Raw genomic sequence first — 22,706 nt, 5'->3', positions numbered from 1 at the left:
GGATGACCAACGTTCATCTGCTGGACTCAGAGAAGGAGGACCTCATTAGGGCCAAAACTTTGCCAGACAAATTCTCTGACACTCAGTGAAGGTGGAGAGTCCACCTCCCGCCTCCCCACTTTGAAGCTGCCCCAGGGCGGCATGACTCAGCGCACGCCAAAAGTGGCTATCAGCCACCATGACCACCACCATAAATCTGCTTTTATTAAACTGTCTGGTTGTCTGTGGAGGTCAAAAGTGGGCCAGAGAAAAAGTCTGCTCCCTCATCTAGATTGGAAATCTCACGATGGGGTATCTCAGCTTTGTGCCTCTCCTGGCCTGTGAAGCAATTCCACGGGAAGACCTGGAGATAAACTCAGCTATTTCATTTCTGGGGTTAAAGAAAGGGGAAGGGAGAACAAAAGACTTCTTGAAATAAGATAGAGTGTCATTGATGCTTTATTTACATGCGTCACCATCTCTTTTACAAACTAGATTACAGTTTTAAATGGAATACACAAAGCAATTATCTACAAACATCAAGGGAACTAAGTACTGTGTCTCTATTTCATTTGGAAAGGGGAAGAGTCCCAAATCAAACTGGTTTTGATTCTTGAGAAGAAAGCTGGTAGAGTTAACCCATGGCAACATACGGTTAGACAAAATCCTCAGTAAGAACTCAATATGATAGTGTTCGCTTTGAAAGAAAGGATGAGGTGCTTCAAACCAAACTATCAGCTGCTTGACTTTAGGTGTCTGAATATGGCCATGCACCATATTTCATTCTAGTTTGTATGGGGCATGAGCAAGAAACTGAAACAGATAAGACAGTTTGTATTACAGATACTGTATACAGACTTTTTTTTTCCATTCATGCAACTTTTTTTCTTAAAAAAAGTTAAACATGTGAAGCCAAAATGCACAATACATTTCTTTTTAATATTAACTAATTTTTCTGGTCCTCTTTCACATCTGTTTACATTTCCCGTGTACATCATGTGCTAGGACAAGTATACGAGAGAAGACTGATTGCCAGGCAATGAAGTAATTTTAGAGAAGTAAGTGACCAGACAGACAGTTTTTTAAAGCAGCCGCACAAGTATTTCTGGAGTGTGGCAGAGGGCTCGGAACCAATCATTCACCAAAGAAAAATACATAGAAATAAAACTAAACAAGAGGAAAATAGTTCATTCATTCAACCTGCATAAAATGTTACCCACAAAAGATTTAGATCAGATACAATCCACTCTTTTCAGTTCCTTGGGCATCTGCTTTCAGATCTTGACAGACATGATTTCACAAGGACTTCATTTTCCCCTCCTCAGGCCCTGTTCCCCCAGTCTCCAGGAGAGGCTGGCTTTCTTGTACCTCTTTGCCAGAGACTGTATTTCTAAAAAAAAATTTGCTTAATTTTTTTAAAAAAAACATTATGCCTAATCACACAATGTTCCCAAATACAGCAGGAAAAGGGAAATCAGAGTTCAGAGCTGTCAGGGTTTTGTTTCTCCTTTTAGAGAGAAAGGGTAACATTTTTATTTCCCCCGCCAGCCCGTGGCATCAGCAAAAACATGGGACTGGCTGTCTGACTGCTTTACTCCTTCCAAGAGATTCAAGTGTTCCTTATTCTTTAAGTGGGGTTCTTCAGGGAGGGGTGAAGTCTGTCCCTATCGTAAGTTCAGAAGCCACCTGAAATGTCACCCTGAGATTGGGCATACCTGTCCTGAGCAGTGGGCCATGAGGTCCTCTCCTCAGGGTGGGGGAGTGACACACACGTAATTCCAAAACTCAACACCAAACACACTCACACAGTCAACCTTGGACTACGTGTGTGCATGATCCTCCCGTTAACAGGAAAGACAGACTTCTGAAATTTTTCAAAACATGTGTTTTAGCAATCATCATATTGTGGAAGAAACGATAAAGGAAACTGACCTCAGATTCATGCCCAGTTAACGGGGTACACTGCACCTGGAGGTCAGTCCTCACACAGGGACAGTGAAGGCTCGGGATACAGCTCTTTTCTTACTTCGGTAAAAGGGATCCGGTCCTGGAGCCCAGAAGAGAACAACAGGGCCCCAGAGTGCATGTCGTGTTTTCAACATTGGTTATTTTCCTAATTTCCCATGAAAAAGTGGAAGGCTCCCTAGCGCAGCTTATTTAGAGGCTGAGGGTAGCCTCAGATAGCTCTCGGGATGCAGAATTCCAGCTGTCAAGCCCCCGGAGGCTCCTAAATATTCCACTGGGATGCTCCAGATCAGGAAGCTTACTGCGAGGGACCATGACACTCAACTCCACCTGGGCGCCAACAGCTGGCCCTTTCTGAAAGCAGGGTCTCAATATGAGAGACAGAAGGCTGAGGTCACACCTCTGCCCAGTCTGACCGCCTTGGAACCCAGCTAGTCTAAGGGAGCCTGGTCTCTGGGTGGGTGGCCAGCTGAAGGTGACCAAGGGTGTGACTGGGGCTGCCATGATGCTGGACAGGCCTAACTATTCCATTCTTGCCTGACCCCCTCCTGGGACGGATGCTGGCGCTTGACTTTGCTCTGATCTCAGTTCTCCACAATGCTCGACACGTAGATGCTGTTTGAGTTTAAAAAAAAAAAAAAAAAAATTCAAAGCACCCTCCCCCTCCACTTTGCCGATCTGCTCTGTGGCTGCCCTGCTCTCATGCCGCCTCTGTCTTCCCTCAGCTGTTTTAGATTAAGTCATAATCTGGTTCTAGGACATTTTGTAAGACATTCTGCCTGAAATCTAACAAACATTGGGGGGAAAAAAGAGAATAAATGAGATGCCACATGTCTGAAAGGAATTTTCAAGTCGAAACACATTTGAGGGTTGCCTTTCTTACTCTCAAAGCAGCTCCCGGGGTATATAAAACTGCAAAGGAAATTGCCATTTTTAGTTTGCTTGTTTCTTCGAGCTCTGGAGAGAAATTCTCAAGGCACTCCTGTTGGAAGCACTCCGGATTCTCCCTCGTATCTGCTAGCCCCGCTTACCCCCCACTACTGTCGCTGTCTCTGAACTGCTCCCACCCAGGGCAGCTGCATTTAGGACCCAGACAGGCAGCCCTCTTTCACCGACACTGACAGTTCTTGCGTAGAGCAGACTCCCAAAGAATCGAGGAAGTGGCTAGCATTGTTATAAAGGAACATAGTAAGCAAAAGTCTGTCTCACTGACAAGCAGACCACATGAATAGAATACATATTTTTAAAAATTATACGTACTTTTAAAATGAAGATTATAAACTTGTAGCAGTTTAGAAAAGGTGATATGCTACAGGTCTACCATAAGCACAACTGCACGACAATTTACAGATTCCGGAAAAGGCAGGGTGAAATCAACAGGGCAGTTGCCCAAACAGGACAACCCAAGCGAGAGGGGAGAGACGTGTGACAATACCAAATGGAACTTTCATGATGCTAGGAGCTGTTATCACCACCAATATCACCCCCAGAGGAATTATAAAGCAAAGGTGCACAAGGGGGCCCCTGGTGGCCGGTGGTGGGTGCAGGGGGTCAGGTGGCACGTCTGTGTTGGTGGAAGGGAGTCGGTGCCCACTGCACAGTGCAAGTGTCTGCGAGGACTCATGCAGGGAGGTCTGTGCTGAGATACTAGCCTGTATTCCTAACGTCCATGCAGGATGTTCCATTTTTGTACTGTACATGATAAAATATATTTATACATTTATATGCCTAATGCTTTTTATGCAAAGAAAAGTCTTCATATATCACTTTGGAGAAGTATGTATACGCTGTGCTAATCAGAGCATCGTTACACCAGTTTCATATGTACCAAAGGTGTTCCCAACTAGTCTGTCTACCAAAGGGGGTAACTAAGATAATCACACTTCCCAGGTTAAACAGAAAGCACCTAGACAGCACCATAACTTCTTGAAAACAGAACAAAATGAAATCCACGGAAGCAGGAAAGTGAGGGGAAAAAGTCAAAACTTCCCTATCTTGTACTTCCATTGTGTCACTTGTACAATTACGATCTAACCTTATATATATATAAAAAAAATCCGTTTGTATGCTATTACCTCTCACTCATACACAGCAAAGCTGAAAATAATCAAGGGTGTGTATTTAGAATAGTGACTTGGGTTTGTACTTTTCACACATTTCTCACTGCAGGCTTAATGCTCACCTGTTAAGTTCATTTCTTCTGCAAAGCAAAACAGGACTACTTTTTTTTCTTGTCTTTTTTCCTTATACTAAATCCTTTAGTGGCATTTGGCAATGAGTAGACAGCTGAGCTGATCTGTTCTTTGAAAAGATTCTAATTTCTAAGCAACACACCATCACTGTTCACTGCATTAGCTGAGGATACTGACAGCAGACCACAGGCCCTACTGATCTGGCAAACTGCAGACCAGGTGTGGGGGGCTCGGCCCCCAACCACCCTGACTCATTCCTGAAACTCACTGGGTCGGATGCCGAGCTCCGTTCGGTCTGCCCATGCAGGGTTCAGTTCTGGACTGGTGCTCATGGCAAACAGTTGTGCCATTGTTCGGTTTCAAGAAAAGGATAGTTTTCTACCAAACAAAAGAAGAAAAGAAAATCCCCCTCTAGTTTATGTAATTTGTTAGTTTATGAAGTTCCACGGGCTCAAATGCTTGTGACGCCCACAGCCAGAATGGTAACTGGTACAACATTTTCCTCCTGTTTTTCAATTTGCCAGGGGAAGGGTGATTAACATTTTAACATAAAAATACTGCCAGTTAATGCATGTGAAAAACTCAGAAAGTCAAAGGAAAACAAACACAAAAACAACACTTAGAACATCCCATAAACCATCGAGATATTAAAACACCACAGCATTGCCCATGGGGCTCACGGTGTGCTCTGGATGAGTGTGGGTGGCGGTGGGTGCTGTCCTTCGCTGGCAGGTGGCTCATCACCCCATACAAGGAAGATTTTGCATACTTGAGAGAGAGAGTTCGGTTCCAGGGGTAAGTGCTTCACCCAGGGTAAGGGGCCGTTAACAGTCTCTGCTGGGTTAGGAACATGGTGCAGGATTCACAAAGGTGTTAAGCTGTAAACGGTATCACTGTCCACTTGCTGAGAGCAGATTTGGCAAAGGGTTTTCTCTGTAGGTCTTGTGTCAGTTTGAGGGTCTACAGCAGGAAAACAGAAAACCAGAGACGATTAAGGGCATTTAAGCAGCAAGAGTGGGCACTCAGCATCACGCTTCATCAGCCTCCCATCTCCTCACCCACCTCCGAGCCAAGGGGACTCAGAGCAAAGCTGTGTTGCTCCACCAGCTCCAAAGAGCCTTCAAACCTAAGGACAAAGCATGGAGATGACTTACCTTCTTTCTGTGCCCGATTACAAAATGCTCTCAAGTTGAAAAGCCTAGAGGAAATGGGCCCATGCCCTTCGGGAGGTTAACAAAGACAAATGAGGGGTGCTGTAGTGGGTCCTTTCAAGTTACTGATGTCCAGGGTGCAGGTGGGGTTTTGCTCAGACTTGTGGATTGAGAGTTTCCTGGGACACGGGACTTTCATGCTAAAACCAGGGAAGTTGGTCACCCTAAGCAGACCAGCTGTGCTTTTCCGGTTCTCCCTCACTGGCTATGTGGACTGACCTTGTTAACCACTCTTCCACTAACATCCCAATACCAGGGGAGATGACATGGCCACTTTCCACAAAGGCTTAAGCAGTCCGTGCTGCTGGGTGGTAGTAATCTTGACTTGTGTCACTATAAAAGGAGTAAGCAATCTCTGAGTGGGCTGTTTTAGGAATTGGCCTTTTGTATTAAAAATCTGCAGAGGAAAAAAAAATTATATACCATACACATATGGCCAGAAAGAGCTCCTACAAAACATCCCTTTAACAATGAACAACTTTACTATTATTATTTTGCCTCCAACAGTCTTCAATGTAAGGCACAAAAGAGGTGCTGTCAGAGCTTCTGAATTTACACAAGTCAGACTTCGTGGGACCACTGAGTTAGGAGACCTGGCAGTCCTCAAGTCATAAGGCCTTCTGTTTATGGAGACAGTGTCGGCTGGCATGGTAGGAAAAAGTGGCTCTAGGCCAAGAAGTGGATAGAAAAGTAGTAGTGAGGCAACAAGAACTCATGATCTTTTCACCAGATAAGGTGAACAGTAATGAAAAACGCATCCATAAGGTTACACACACGTTACGACGTCTGCTTCTCCCCGCTTTAGAGGGGGTATTATCCTAAATTCACTGGGAATCTTTACAAGTGTATTGTGACTTCACTCTCTTCTGTGGCTGGACTGGCTGGCAATCTTACCTCTCACTACCAATAGTCAGAAAGATGGCAGGGCTTGGTATAGGTAACATTCCATACCCATGGCCACAGTTCCCCTTGTTGTGGCTCCAAATAGAAAAACTCAGGTTGTTCGATCCGAAGCAGAGACAATAAAGCAGGACAAGGTGGCCCCTTCCTCCTACTCATCCCCAGTCTTTAGCTTCCCTGGCTGATGGCTTTTTTGAGGTATTTTGCTTTGTAAGGGTATGTGACATTATCCTGGATTAGAAAATAATGGCCTGTTGATTTCAGAGGCAGAAAAAGCTAACATAGATGCAGCTCTCAGAATCTGTGAGTTTAGCCTGCCTAGGATGCTGTTCTAAGTACTCCACCTGGCAGCCCTGAGCATGACAGACAGGGGTGCACACAGGGTGCTCTGGAAGGAGATTCAGTTTTTTCCTTCATAGTAACACTTAATAAATCACAATCTAACATCACTATGCAATTAGTCATCAGGGGACTTTGGTCCCCAAGTCCCGATCCTGACTTACCGCAGGCGCCACGGGAAAAGCTGTAAAAGTATTACCTAATTCAGACCCCATCCCCCGGTTCCCTCTGGTGTTAATTATTCAGCCACGGAAACCACTGCGTACTGGAAAGGTGACACACTTCATTCCCAACATACAGAGGCCAGGTGCACAGCCTGCTCTAATGCAGGGGCTGGGTCAGCATAGGATGGAAGGAGGCAGAGGGCACCCATAGCCCCAGTATGGCATCACTCTAAGCAGAACAGGGCATCAGCCCCAGAACCAGGGGCAGGAGGCCCTCCTTGGGCAGTCTGGAGCAACTAGCAACAACAATCCCCAGGCCAAATACCCATGCCCTCATCAAAGGACCGGAACCTTCCGGGACTTCATCATTAAAAAGGAGATACACTGATCACCACTCCTTCCCCTTCTGCAGAATAGGCGTGGGTCCCTGTAACGCTATGTCCTGGAGCTCCCCCAGGGGCTCCCAGGCTGCTCAGGATCTGGGTTTTGTACCTAGCGGTTAAGCAGAGAGACCCAGCCTCAGGTTCAGAGGCAGCTCTCACAGGAGACAAATTTCATACAGAAACTCCCACTCCACAGAACAGAAAGGCGACTTGTTTTCTCTGTGATAGAAGGAAAACAGATTGTAAAATATTATGAAAACATAAAGGAGCCAGATAAATGTTGAACAGAAAAACAATCATCCTTCCAAGAGGAACGCCAGCATCACCATTCACTAGGAAGACCTTAGGATTAAAAATAGTCCTAAGGAAAGCAGCTCCGCGTCTGCCTTCGATTTTTAACTGCTCTTTGGTTGCTCAACGTTCGCACGTGTTTATCTGACTCCATCAAAGGCTGGGAGAACACAGGGAGCACGTGAAGTGAGGAGACCAGCTACTCAGCTGGGGATTTAATGATACTTAGGTTGGGTACAAATTTTATGGCTTTTGGTGAAGCTCCCATGATTCTTACATTGTTTAAAGATGTTTTAGTTAACTGCGAGGTTTATGTGTATATGTTGATGCCCTTCCGAAGAAATTTAAAAAGGCATCAGATTAAGAAAATGATTGGAAGGAAAAGGAAGCATAGGGCTAAAGGGAATTACGGCTATCACTTTGCAGTCACTAGGCAACAAGATAACTAATAATAAATGTGAAAATGTCCTGTGCCATTGGTGACTTTTACTAATAGGAAGGAGATCTCCTCCTTCCCTATCTAAGCTCAATAAGTAAGTTTGAAATCAGGCTGTTGATACAAGGAAAATGAAATGGGGAAACCAAATGATGAGGCTCATTCTAAAAATATCTATGGATGCTGTCATCTGGGCTCTGGAGAAGCAGGTCCCTCTATAATCTTGGCATCTATGGGGAAGACAAGTTTCTGCCTCATTATCACCGCTAAATCACATGATGTTCTAAGAAAGGGCAACGCCTCCAAAAAACTCCACACGTAACACAACCACCCCAATCAACTTTAATCTGGGAATAAAACATAAATGTTCCCATTGCTGTCCTCCCACAGCTTAACTCCACCGTGACACATTCATATTTCTCAGTAGTGTTTTTTTATCTTCTTGGCAGAGAGGAAAGGAAGAGGACCCCAATGCCAAATAGGACGTGGAAGGAAAAAGAGCCAGCAGGATGTGAAACTCTCGCATCCACAAATCCACAATGTTACCCACTGCTTTCTTAGCTAAAACTGAGATGTTTGGGGGCAAGTCTGCCAAACAAAAATTAAAGTGAAGTACCACTTTCCTCACTCTTTAAACACAAAGGTAATTTAAGCCAAACTTGCAACCCCTGGGGCAAACTGGGGACTAAATATGGAACATGTAGGATAGAAAAGGAAATGAACTGGAGTTCACCCAATCTGACAGGGAAGGCTCATGTGGAGTCCAGAGAACAGGTGTGGATTTCAGAGTATCACCGCACCATCCCTAAGCAGAGAGCCAAGAAACGCCTGCCTGCCACCATCTCTGCTCCACCCCTGGAAGGATCTAAGGGACACAAAGCCACCATGAGCCACAACCATCTGCCAGCATCCACCAAGGCTTTTGTAGCTGGCGTCACCCCCGGGAAAACAGTATTCTTGTAGGTGTTGGGATAGGTAGCCACGTCTAATTTAGGAGCACCAAAATGGCAACAGTTCCCTTGGAGTTCATCTTCACAGCCAAAACTGGAAGGAGCTCAAGAAAACATCCAATGGGGACAGCAACTCTGGCTTAATTTGGTAACTTTTCAGTATCTTCTAGGTCGGAATGGGCGATAAAGAGGAGTTAGGGAAGTACATGAAAACCAGCCTGGTGGCCGCTGTCAGCAGGGGCCTGGCCGATGAAAACCCAGCCCTCCGCCCGCGACACTGGCCAGAGCCATCCTCCATGACCGCCAGAGGAGGAGAGTCAGGAGGTGCAGCTCTACGAAAATCCACTTTGGCAAACGCTCTCAATTTGCCATTTTAGACCCGGAATAGTTTATGAGGGAAACAGAACAGGTATGGAAGTTTTGGCCAGGCAGGGGGCCAAATTTATATTCAGTTGAGGAGGCTCCCTAAAAGAAAGTCAAGCTTCCAGGAAATGCAGCCCAGAGGCTCTGGAGCCTTCTAATGGGCAAGTCTCATACTTAGGGAGAAAATGGGGATGTTACAGGGAAGCTCAAAATAAAAAGCTTTTCATGGCAAAGGCGACACTCAGGAAGAGACTGGAAAGACACAAAGCTATACACATTATTTAAAACACTAAGCTTAGTCTGTGTAAAAGCTTGACATGTCTAAGTACACCTCTCTAGCTCCCAGTAACAAGGTGGCAGGTGAAGTCTGTCTGTGAAGGCTGGGGACAGGCCCCTGAAAAGCTGCTGCCCCCACGACACTTCACGACACGGGCCTAGTGCAGAGTGCTCTCACGCCAGCCTTTGCGCTGTGCTGGTAAACACAGGAGATGGTGAGAAGCAGCTGTCCTGGCACTTCACAGCTGAGGGACAAAGAGCGGGGTGTCCCGCAGAGAGGCACCACTTCCCTGTTGCTTACACTGCAGGATCACCGATGGTTAATGTAAGTTTGACTTAAGAATGTCCTAGCTCTGTCTGTCTATTGGGGCTGGGATTACGTTAACCAATATTCTTTGGGCATCCAGAGTTAAATATGATGACTGACATGGCAGAAATATGATACCTGTTAATTTACTGTCCAGAGGAAAGTTGCAGAGATTTCATATTTTCTTAAGATTCTTAGATTTTTTCAAACCACATAGAACAGCATGTAAAGTTTGGGATTATGTTCTTTTAAAGACTATGTTTAAGGCAAAATCCTTTAAGGGGCGTTTGGATCCTCTCTAGACTCATGGTTCTTTAACCTTAATTACAATATCCCCAAAGCTTAGCTGGCAGAGACCTCTGGGGTCAGGCTCCACTACCTGCTACTACTGATGGGAACAAGCCCGCGCGGCCAATGGGTCAGCTCAGTCACACGCTGCCTGCTTAGCTCTCCCCACCCATGTGAATCACCTCCAGCCATCAGACAGCTCCTCCAGCCCCACCTTCCCCAGGCTGTCCTCTCCCAAACTCCTAAGCCACTCACCTGGCATCTAATCACATAGTGCCCAGAATGGTTACTTTTCCAGACACTGAACTCTCCATATGTTGAACTCCCTGAAAACAGAGTAAAGCCTTCAAATCAAATCCAGCACTTGGGGAGCACCAAGCATTTTAAGAGCACTGTCTTAGACGTGGTATTTGCCCTCAAGAAGTGTACATTCCAGTCAGGGACACACAATTTTCTTGATGTCCCAAGTAGCCTGGAAAGTTGAAATACAGTCATGTGTCGCTTAATAACATGGACACCTTCTGAGAAATGCATTGTCAGGTGATTCTGTCGTTGTGTGAACATCATACAGCGCACGTACATAAACCTAGATGGTACAGCCTACTATGCACCTAGGCTGTGTGGTACTACCACTGTTTATGCGGTCCGTCCTTGACTGAGACGTTGTTATGTGGCACGTGACCCTAGAGAATAAGTGCACAATAAATGTTGGCTGAAGAAATGAATGAATCATTCTCCTGGAATAGCCCTCTCTTCTCCTCTGCCAGCTCAAACACTTAACACCCCTTCTGTAGTGCTACAGCTTCCATAAGTATCTTAAACCTACTCACGGGGCCGGCCTGGTGGTTCAGCGGTTTGGTGGCCCGGGCTTCCCCAGTATGGATCCTGGGTGCGGACCTATGTACCACTTATCATGTCATGCTGTGGTGGCATCCCATACACAAAATAGTGGAAGATGGGCATGGATGTTAGCTCAGGGCCAGTCTTCCTCAGCAAAAAGAGGAGGATTGGCAGTGGATGTTAGTTCAGGGCTGATCTTCCTCAAAAAGAAAAAAAGAAAAGAATAAATCTACTCGCATTTGCTGAGACAATCTTATCTGATTTCAGGCAGAACCTACTGCATGTGGGACAAGACCCAGAATTTTAATCCTTTTTGGGAAGGATGGCTTCTGATTAAGTTTCTAAAACTCATACAGGATGAAACCACCTAAAGATCAACACAACGCACAATTTTAACATTCAACTAATTTTTTAAAAGTAATAATTAAAAAATTGTAAACAGTATTCAATAAAGAATTTACCTTCTCCCATCCTTCCTGTACATCCCACCATACACAACCTTTTATCATCAGTCCGAAAGTTAAGTCTTGCTACTCTAACTCCCAAATCGCTGTCATTGCTACAGTGATTCACGGTTTACAAAGAGAAGGGAACCCTAGTCCAGGAGGAAATGCTCAGAGCCATAAACCATGACCTGAATATCACAATGTTTACGTTTGCTGGGTGTGGCCCATCCTGTGTGGCTCTTCATTGCATTTACTGGCTGGGAGTGGGGGGGAGAGCGGGGGTGGGGGAAGGGACGACAAGGACACCAGCGTGCAGCCATCCCTTCAGGCTGGGATGCCCCAGCTCCCTGGGGGCTGGTGCAAGGGTCGGTGTCATGTGCCAGCCCATCTAAGGGTTCCGCCACCAAGCAGGGGAGAGGGGTCTCCAGAGTCTTCTTTTCCTGCTTTAGCTACACAGGGGTTTGAGGACAATCTAATTTTCCCAAAAGTGATTCTGAAACTGAAAACACAAAGTCAGCTCTTTTAGTTCCACAAACAGTCCAGTCACTCATCTACCTCTATGGTGTGTCCAGGACATGCAGGTGACACAGGTCGCAGCCAAGAAGCAATCACCACACCAGCACAACAGAGGAAGGAAACCAAGAAGGAACTGAAAGGAGGGTCTCAAGGGTGACTCTGAGACTGATGGAGAGAGAAAGGACAGTCCTGAGGTCAGTGCTCCGGCCAGCAGATTCCAGGGGTGAGGTAAACTGGCATCTCATGGGGCATGGTGGCCCTTATCTCCGCGTGCAGCCTGCACCTGCACTGCAGTGATAGGTACCTGGGGCTCCCTACCGTGGGGCCCCACCCCAGCCAGCAGGGTGACCTGAGGGGAACCTGATCGGGCTGAGCAGGGAGCACTCTGGCTTGAGGCACTGGGTGGCCGGCATCATTTTCAGTTAAGCAAAGGGGAACCCTAACAGGCCTATCGGTCAACACTTACTTTCTGATGACTTACAGATATATTGGGCTGTACTGCTTCCTGCTCATTTCTCAACATCCAAACGACCAAGGGAAGTTCCAATAACATGGATACACGTGGCGGCCCGTGGAAATTAATTACAAATTTCAACCTCAGAACTCCTAGACTCCTACCTCTGGCCTCTCCTTGCCCATTAATTTCCCTTGAGGAGTCAAATCAAGCACTCCACACAGACGTGAATCTTATGGTCCAGACTACTTTCATCAGAGAGAAAGAGCCGGAGGAGAGAGAAGCGCGGCCGGGGGACACGACATACTGATATGCAAACCTTCAACCAAACTAAAATGGGGCAATTAAAGTTTCATCTTCAGAAACACTGGAATTACCCTCTGAGGCCTTCATGACTAAGTAATTCTCATCCCTTAATAAATGAATGTCATAGATTTAAGCCAGAAAGAGGTTTATAAAAAAACAAAATCTAGGATTCCAGAGTAAGGTCCATCTATTACCGGGAGAGAAAAAAAGAAAGCACAATCTCGGTAACCAAGGGCACAGCAGCTCTTCACAGACGGAGTGCGTATTTCGGCTCCAGGCTTGGCCCCCTTGTTTGGGAGGAAAGCTCCTGGAGAAGGACAGCCTATGTTCTCTGGGTTTTCACTGAAACTTAAGAGTTGGAAGAGATGTTAAGGATACAGTGACCATGTTTTCTGAACCCCAAACTGTGTCACATTCACCAGTAACGGGGTAAACCATCAGCTCTTCTCGGGGGGAGTCCATGGCCAGACCACTGCCAGCATCATGCTATTTATTGTGTGGTCATCTTTCTGCTCCCAAGAAAGCCCCAAGAGGACTGGAACAGCTCTTTATTTCTCTGTGTGGCTTGGGATGGCCTGGCAGTGGGAGGAGCAAGATCAGATTCCAGGTCCCCTCCCAACAGGAAGAGGCTACACTCTGAGGGAGTGGAGAAGGGGCAGGGTGAGGCTTCTCCCTTAGCAGTCAGGCCACCAGGCCCTATGGAGACCCACAGGCACCCTAGGGAAAGCTGAGGCCAGACAGCTCAGACTTCTCAGGCAATCCTTTAAAGATGCTAATGGAACACTCTGGATACCACATATAAACCTCCTCATCCCATCTGTGGCAGAAGCTCCCTTTGTTAGTGAAAAAACAGCCTCTCTCATGGGTACCCCCCAAGAGGAAAGCAGTCACTCTTTCTGCCAATAGTGTAGGACTGCCTTGCCTGCTTCCTTTATTCTGTATTAACCTCTGAAGCCATTTTAAGTAACAGTAAACAATAAATAACTCTTTAAAAAGTTGTTAGAGCAGGGGACAGCCCCATGGCCTAATGGTGAAGTTCGGCATGCTCCACTTTGGCCACCCAGGTTTGCGGGTTCAGATCCCATGCACAGACCTACATCACTCATCAGCTATGCTGTGGCGGCAACCCACATATAAAATAGAGGAAGACTGGCACAGATGTTAGCTCAGGGTAAATCTTCCTCAGCAAAAAAAAAAAGTTGCCAAAGCAAATTAGCCCCTATCAGAGCTAGTGTAAGGTATGTTTTCATTTTAACCCAATATTACAGATAAGCAAACTGAGACTGCGAGAGATGAGTGACTTGACACAAAGCCATGAAAATGGCAGCCTTCGGCTACAAACCCACAGGCCCTTGGCCATATCACACAGACGTTATTTAACCTGGAGTGGGTTGCAGGGGAGGCTTTTTCAATCCACAGTTCCCCTCAGAGCAGAGCCCTAGGAAGAGTGAGGGGAAGTGGGTGGCTGGCTCACGTCCATCTGTGATGAACCAGCTCTAGAAATCAAACATAAACTACAGCGAGCATCCTGCAGGGTTTTTAACAGAAACCAGCATCTGGATATAGCCTGAACTCTGCCCTATCAGCACGGAGCTCCTGAACTGTAGGGCCTATGTTTTCATCCTCCAGACAAACAGGTGGGATGGACCATGTGATAATGGAACAGGATATTTGAAAGCTGGGTTGTGGCAGAAAACCAGGCACATAAGCCTGCCACACACCCATGGGTCCTATGCTCCAATCCCGCAGGTAAGGCAGTGTTTTCCTCTATGACAAATGGTCACCACCACCACTGCCATCACCTTCCCAACCATGCATTCCTTGAGGGGGAGACCCTATTTTATTTAACTCTATCCTCTGTGCCCAGTGCAGTCAGGTACTCAATAAATGAATTTTGTTTAATGAATTCAGGCTTTTCTGGAGCACTTCTGCCAAGATGGGGCCTACCATTTTGCCAGGCAGCTAGCTCATCTAAGAGTAGAACCCACTCCATGGCTAGAGAAAAGTTTGATATATCACAAGGGCGTACAAAAAACTCAACACGAATCGAGAGGAAAAGGGCAAGGAATCCACTTCTTAAGGGGACTCAAATCCTTTCAGTAGCACCCTAGGGCAGGATTTCTTTAGGGGTTCCATAGAACACTGGTTCTATGGTTTCTTGAAAAAAAAGGATTTGATTCAAGACATCCAATAAATTCAGGAAGCATTGCAATCCTACCCAAGAAGGTTTATAATGTGTATTAACTTTTAAGGCTCTGAGAAGTCCTGCTGGAAATAACCCTATTTCACTTTAACATGGCATTCTTCAAACTGATACGAACACAGAACCCATTTTCCACTTAATAGCCACGAATATCTTTAGGATCTACCATTCTGTGAAACACTAACCTACAGGACCTCTAAATATCTGAAGTGTCTCTAATTCACAAAATTTCAATTCGTTTTAGTTTTTGAAAATTTAAACTTCAAAACAATATGGAGGATGGGGAAAGTTTTGAAACTAAATGAACATATCAACAAAACCAGGGTGAAGTGGGTGATGTCTCTTAGAAGGTGAGGGATCGCCATCTTGGAATGAAAATCTAGTGCTGAAACATGCATCTCCAAGGCAGGGAAGAGAAAGCAGTGAGCAAATATCCTTCCACTTGCCCCAGGGCCCAGGCGGACGTCTGGCAGGCCAATCTCTTTGGCAATGGCATAGAAGTGGAAACCGACAGCCCCCTTTTTCCACCTCTATACAGAAAGGTAACCTGTGAGAAGCACAGGTGGTGCCTGGGGAAGGCTTTACTTGTAGAAATGTTATTTATACAATGTTGAATATTGAGCACTATGAACACTCTACAAAGAAGCATTTAATGAGAGCTTGAAGTTCACAGAAATTACCAGTAGTAATTCTGGTGATTTCACCCCAATTTATTTACATTCCACCTATGCTCTGTGGCCAAAAAGAGACCTTCCAGAATGCCATTAATAAATGCAACTACTTGAAGTGAGAGCCACTCAGGTTCTGTCCCAATGCTTAGCAGGCTGGCCAGAGGTCACAGGTGCATTAAAAACCCCACAGGCCCAGGAAGGGTAGCTGTGGTTGTCACCGCTTTCCCAGGACAAGAATGTATGTAAAGAGCGTACCAGCCTCTGCACAGAAACCCCTTTTCACAGCTGTGTCAATTTTCTTTTACTGCTGTCAACACTAAAAAGATCCAGACAGCCATTCTCCCCAGGAATGACAGTTCAGACTTCAGGCTTTTAAAAAAGGTAAGAATAAAGATTCCTACAGATGCAGAATTCTTGAGGCTGAACTAGACTACAGTCCCAAAGGCAAGTAACACAGTATATTCTCCATACAATATGTACAAATTCACATTTACCATACATTACATCCCCTAAAACAGAAATATCTACATCAAGAAAAACACGACATAGATAGCTTAGATTGTCTGCATTTGGTTAATCTTATCCCCCAACATGAATCTTTAAAGACATAATGGAATCACAACATTCAAACATCACTCCAAGAAGTATCAAAGATTTCCTCCTTTGGGGACGTAGCCTGCATATCATTCTACCTGGCCTCCACACTGCAGCCTGCCGTTTCCACACGAGCGCACCACTCTCTCTTTATGGCTCCATCTCACAGACAGAATGTTAGATTCCAGGTTTACAATGATATGGACTATGCACCTTTAAAACTCTATGATTCTGTCCTCTTTTGACAGACAAGAAACCTACTCTTCTGAGAGACTCATCAGTAATGCGGCCAGTGACAGAAACAGGAAGAGAACTATGCCTCTCCTCTCCATGTGGCATTTCCTGGTTGATGTTTTCCAATCCTTATCATAAAGTAGTTGAAACAGAACTAAATACTGGGCTGCTCCCTACTTGCGGTCTCCAAATGCCAAAGGATGAAGATGAATGAAAGAGCCTGTGAATTCAGGCATCTTTTGCCAACAAAATAATGGTGAGACTGAAGCTGCGTTCCCCCCGAGAGGACACACGTCAGACTAAGGAAGGCTCCCTGGAAGCTCAGCCTTGCAAGCACCACTCCAGCTCTCTGACATCGATGCTCCCAATTTGGGCAGCAAGTACATGCACCAAGCTTTATGAGTCCCTGAGAGAAGAAAGTGCCCTTCACACCCCAGTAGCTGGCATTCACAGAAAGGGATGGTTATTTTTTTTCTTTTCCAGACAGAGCCAGAGGTCAAAGCCTTTTACACACGGTCTAAAATGAATGACATGTGTGAAACACCCAACCCCCAGAGAAGCATCTCACCACAGCTCTTCAGCAAGTCTGTCTGTCAACTGGACAGGACTTCACAACAAGACGGCTCCAATTCAGGGTCATATGACCTTCAGTTAGCAAGCCAGGAAGTGAGTCTGAAGAACACCGTGACTCGTGGTTTAAAAAAAACAAAACAAAATCAAGCAAGTCCTTATGGAACAACTCGTTGGAAAGCTAGGATGCTTAATTTGGGAGAAGTAAGGTCTGAGATTGCAACCTCAGGCCTGTTTTGAGAATTTAGGAAGGAGTTTTCAGTAAAGTGATAGCCGTAAGTTTAAAAGTAAAGAATACACTTCAGGCCACACGTGCTCCTGGCTGTTCAGAGGAGCAATTTGTTCCAAGTGAAATGGAAATCCTGAACCCAGAAACCAGACCCCTTCACTCTCTTTAGGATGTTTCCTCTCTTGCTCTGGTCATACTGAACTAGTCCACTTTCAGGAAAATCTGGTGATTTTTCATTTTTAAATGAAGAAATATCTTCTTAAAACAACTTTCCTCAAAATGTTCTAAGAAAAAGGTGATTAAATGACCCTAAGGTTTCATTAGGGTATTATAATCAAATGCATTATCCCAAAGGTGGTTATTATCAAAATAATAATGCATTAAATATGTTTTAAAAACTTAAGTATTTAAATCTCCCTTAAAATATTTTTATACAATCTTTTAGAATTACACATATACAAGAAAACCCTGCTATTCAACTAAAAGTAAAACTTTCATTTGAAAAAATCAGAGAAAAACTGATCGTACATTTTCTTCTGAACTTATTCTTTTCAATGAACTAGAAAGCAGCTTCCTTACAACCACACCAAAACTAAAACTTCAGTCTTTAGAAACTTGTGTCTTTAGAAACCACGATCACATTCCTCTTAAAGGAAGACACATTACATATTCTTCTAAAAGCCAAATAATCTAAATTTCTCAAGGCAAGTCACCAGTCTGAGTTCTGGGATGGTACTGAACCGTGGGCATGACACTGTGTCCCCCTATTCAGCTTCCATGACAGTCTTTTTACCATCTCAAGGGCAATTAAATGACTGAAAACAGATGTCTGAGTTCTCTCAGGGGCCTGCTTATGCCTGGGAAAGCTGAAACGCTTTAGCATCACAACACTTTTGACATTCCCCTTTCCACAACTACCCATGAGCTGGAGTGAGTCACCACAGGAGTCCCTTATAATTCCCTCTCCAGGGCAGAGGGTTACACAGAGCCCAGGTTTACAGCTTTGAATCCCATTTCTCTTTTATACCATTGAACGAAGGGTGTTAAGCAGCTGGCTGAGATTAAGAAAAAGGGAGCTGGGGCACAGAACAGTGCCCTTGGACATGGGAGGGGCTGGGGGTGCAAACCTGTTCCTAGAAGACCCCAGTGCTCCTCTTACTTCTTGAGGAGGAAAGTTCCAGGGCAAGCTTGTTGTACTGTCTGTTACTCTGGCTCCAGCTCAGAGCATTTCCTATTTTTCACCATCAAGAGAAAATGAGGAAGGACTATATAGTACAAACTATTCAAGAAATATGGATTCTGGGTCTAGCTGTGCAACCCTGGGCAAACTATTTAACCTCTCTGGACTCCCTGCTTACTCATCTGTTAGTTTGTTTAACTAAGACCCCACACATATTTCAGCCCACTGCAGTTTTACAAAATCATTTTCACATACTTCAGTGCATTTGATCCCTGCAAAAACCCTGTGAAGTAACGGGCTACTATCCTCATTTTCTAAAACTGGAAATTGATGCTCAGAGGCTAAGGGACATAGTCCCGATAGCAGCCAGAAAGCAGCACAAGCGGGACTGAGCCCTCACCATGGGATTCCAGTGAAATGCTTTTCTTACCACATCTTGTTGCCTGATCCTTCTGGTTCCAAGAGTTTTCAAACACTGCAGTTTAAAAAATCTCTGTCACCATTCCCAGCCCATGTCACTCTACTGGGAACCTGACGTCATTTATACACTGGGGAACAGGAAGCACATGAGTAAGTGCTCTCTCACAGAAAAACTTCTGTTTTCAATTTATTTCTTTTCCTCTTTTAAATACTAAGACGTGGGGTGCTAACAAAAAAAGATGCTTAAGACTATGGTGAAGAATCGAATACATCTTGCTTCTGATGGAAAATACTCATATATGTAAGACTCAAGAACATATATCGCGCAGTTAAATTAGAAGTACCTACAAATCGTTACTTTACTGGAAAAAAGGATGAAGAAGCCATAACATGGAAGATCAACAATGGCCGTGTTGGACCTGAGAGTCTAAGGAAGTCCTCTGGCTGGGCATTAACCTTGAAGTTTGTGTGACCTAAGGTCCCCCCTTCCTCCCTTGCCCTTCCATTATCATCCATCCATCAGGCAGGGGGCCCTGTGCCACAGCTCAGCAAGGGCGACTGGATACAAAGAGGAAAGAAATCTCTGAAATGTATGTAGTGTGTTCTTTTCACCGGCAGTAAAATTCCCGAGCTGTCAGCAAATTATGACGAGGGGCACCTGATAGCCCTTTCTGTTTATCAGATAAAACTCAGACATAAACTGGTTGGGAGCCATGTTACTGTGCACCAACTGCTCTGCGGTTCTCAATTTCTCAATGTGGAGTAAAGTTCAAAGCAAATAAGACAGCCTCCCCCAACCATCCCACTGGGTTATTATTATGCCATAGCGTTGGGCACTGACCTGCTTTGCCCACTTCCCCTCTCCTCAGTGATCCTTCAGCCTGGCACCCAGCTCTGAGATGAGGCCTGCTTAGCACCAGTGAAGTTCCCCACGTTCAAACCAACAACGTTCTGTGTGGAGATGAGGGAATCAAAGTTAAAATCCAACCCATCAGCATCCATGAGTTCACTACGGATAATGGACTCCATGTCACATTCCAAGCTCCCATTGAACATGTCCAGGTCCAAGTCACTGGGGAACTTCTCATGGCCCATGACGGGAAGGTTTGCACTAGTTGAGTACAAGGAGGAGCCTGAGAGAGAGTCTGAGAGGGTTTGCATAGACTGGCTGACAGACTGCTGCTGGTGTTTGGCTGACCCAAGGCTGCTGGAGTCGCTCAAGCCCATGTTGCTGACGGAATTCGACAAGGCACGGCTGCCACCGAGAGCGCCCTGGGTTTGGTGCTGGTGGTGGAGCAAGTTCTGATTGACCAAACTCCCTTGGTTAGGCTGGGCGGCAAAGGACATCATTGGGTCGTTGCGAAGCATCACGTTCCGGCGGGAGTTCTGGGCGGACACAGCGGTGCTGGCCTGAGACATCAAGGGGTCCGACTGGGTCATCATGACATCACTGTGGCTGAGTGAGTCCGAAGTGAGCAGGTCCTGGAGTGTCTGGTTGCCATAGTGTGACATGGAAGAGAAGGTAGCTGGCTTGTTCTCTTGGATGGTCTGCATGGGCGACTGACGCAGAGAATTCAGAGACGAGGGTCCAAACACCGTGCTGTTAAAGGAGCTGGTGGGAGAGCCCAGGCCGGAGCCCTTGGTGGTGTATGGGAAGCTAGAGCTCCGCTGCATGAGCCCTCCAGGGGGCGATGGCTGGGAGGATGGGAGCGTGATGTTATCCAGCAGGTCTTCCATGAGGTTGTCAGCCAGCCCATCATTCAGATTCATGGTGCCCGCCATGTCGGTCAGCCGTGGCAGCTCCACGGTGCATGGCTTGCTTACAGAGGGTGACAGGCTGGCTGAGCTGCTATAGAGCATGGGGGAGAGCGGCGCATCATCATCCTGGACGTCATCCAACTCTGTGCTTGCCAGGATGGGTGACAGGCGGCCGCTGACAGTGCTGGCATTGGAATTGGTGCGTGAGCGGAAGTCCGTCCATGCATCCAGCTCATCGCTGCTGCGCGACGTGGGGCTGCCGGGCCACTTGGAGAGCTGGGAGGGACTGTCATCTGCTGACTCAGGGGCTGTCTGCAGGGCTGCCTTCTTCTTGGCTGCGCGGCCACGGCTCTTGGTATACTTGTTGCTGTTGTCCATGGAGACAGCTCGCCGCCGTGGTGCCTTCCCGCTCTTGCCCCCATCAGGGTTGATGATCCACCAAGAACTCTTGCCCGTCCCCTCGTTCTGGACCCGCATGAACCGGCTGTGCAGCGACAGGTTATGCCGGATAGAGTTCTGCAGAGAGAAGGGAAAACGCAGAAGATGAGCCAGAATGCTCCAAAACTGAGCACCCAGAAGAAATAATCAGACTCCTTATTTTTTTAAAAAAACTTCTCAATTGCAGAGGCTTAAAAACAAATTTAAACAGACGAACACCTGCAGGACCCTCCTTGGCTTAGAATTAAACGACGACATTGTAAACGGCAAGTTTTCTATGTAGGAGATGGGAGATGGTTTCATATCCAGGAGATGCCGGGAATGTGTAAGTTCACTGACATTGTTGTTCCAAAATTCCTAAGTTTTCTTGTCCTTTCTGTAATCGTATTTCCTATACTGAAGTTCACACTTATAACTTATTACCATGTCACTCCCTGCCTGCACTTTGCCACATACCTCCCTGGCTCTAAGGGTAATCAGTCACCTGGGGGCTATTTATTCTGTCATCGTCCCCTCCCTCACTAGCATAGGAGCAGCGTCTACCTTTTCTTAACCACTTCTATGAACTCAGAACTGGGGCGAATCTTCACCCATCCCTTCTATGATTCCGTCTCCTCCTGCCACAAGGTCACACCCATCTGGCAGGCTTAAGGAAAAAAATGGCAGAGATGACAGAAGAAGTAGGTGAGCCTCCCATTCAGAAAAATTCCAAATAATTTATACAGATACTCTCCCCTCAAGGCAATGTGGTCTGAGCATAATAACTTCCTTCCAAAGAGTACAGGAGGCAAAATGGGAAAAAGAGTAACTGTACAGTGGAGAAACCTGACCAACACCCTCTCAGCCAGGTGATCAGGGGCAACATCAACAGGATAAGTCATGGTTATGGCATGTACTCAACATGATGTGATGAAAATGGTACCTTCCTCGGTGTCTTCCTTCCAAAATCCATCACCCCCAGTCTAATCATGAGAAAAATCAGACAAATCCCAATTAAGGGACATTTATAAAACGCCCGTCCAGTACTCCTTAAAACTATCAGAGCCAAGAGGAGCCTCAAGAAGCATGATGACCAAATGTAATGAGGCCTCCTGGGTGGGAAGCTGGAACAAAAAAAGGGCATTAGGCAAAAACGGAAATCTGAATAAAGTAGGGATTTTAGTTAATAATAATGTATCAATATTAGTTCATTAGTTGTGACAAATGTACCAAACTAATATAAGATGTTAATAATGTGGGAAAACAATGTTGGGAATATGAGAACTCTCTGTACCAGTTTTGCAACTTTTCTGTAAATTGGAATCTATTCTAAATTAAAAAGTTTATTTTTTTTTTTAAAAAAAAGAGAAAGAGGGAAAAATAGCCTCAAAACACTAATGCCTACACCCATCTTGCAAGAATCCTCCTCCTGGCCTGGCAGATAAACCCAGTTGACAGGGATGACCCAGATTTAGTCCTATCTCTGTCACTGACCAACCACGTGACCTTGAGCAAATCACTTAACCCGTCTGCAATAACCGCAGCTCTCCATCTTCATTACAGCCATAATAGCATCCAAACCATCCCGCCCTGACAGCAATGACGTAAGGCTGATACATGATAATATACTTCAGGAGCCAGCCATGCTACGAAATCAGGGTGTTCGTATGCCATTATAAAGCAGAGTCCTTGGTGGAAAGAGCCCACCACCTGGCGTGAGCTCATTTGAATCCGTAAAATGCCTCATGTGCAGTAAAAGAGAGGAGTTAATGGTATTCTCCACATCTGGAACAGCACCTGCAGGCCAGATGAGTTTTTATTTGC

General features: G+C 45.7%; 1 protein-coding gene and 1 long non-coding RNA gene across 5 annotated transcripts in view; one reads left to right on the top strand and one right to left on the bottom strand.

The window, feature by feature from the left end:
- Positions 1 to 420: 420 nt before the first annotated feature.
- The window catches only part of FOXO3 (forkhead box O3), a 119,436-nt gene continuing 97,150 nt past the window's right edge, over positions 421 to 22,706 (bottom strand). For all 4 annotated transcript variants that reach the window (XM_070496684.1, XM_070496683.1, XM_070496685.1 and 1 more), the window contains 2 exons: positions 19,549 to 20,981; positions 421 to 5,096 (listed from right to left, as the gene is read on the bottom strand). In XM_070496684.1, the coding sequence (XP_070352785.1) occupies positions 19,584 to 20,981 (1,398 nt within the window). In that variant the 3' untranslated portion in view covers positions 421 to 5,096; positions 19,549 to 19,583. The remainder of the gene's footprint in view (positions 5,097 to 19,548; positions 20,982 to 22,706) is intronic.
- Positions 5,104 to 18,179, top strand: LOC139041855 (uncharacterized). The gene is made up of 2 exons (XR_011497877.1): positions 5,104 to 12,040; positions 12,330 to 18,179. It is a non-coding gene; the product is annotated as an uncharacterized lncRNA (long non-coding RNA).

This window comes from Equus asinus, chromosome 24, assembly GCF_041296235.1.
Source record: "Equus asinus isolate D_3611 breed Donkey chromosome 24, EquAss-T2T_v2, whole genome shotgun sequence".
NCBI lineage: Eukaryota > Metazoa > Chordata > Mammalia > Perissodactyla > Equidae > Equus > Equus asinus.
This window is presented reverse-complemented; position numbering and strand designations above follow the sequence as displayed.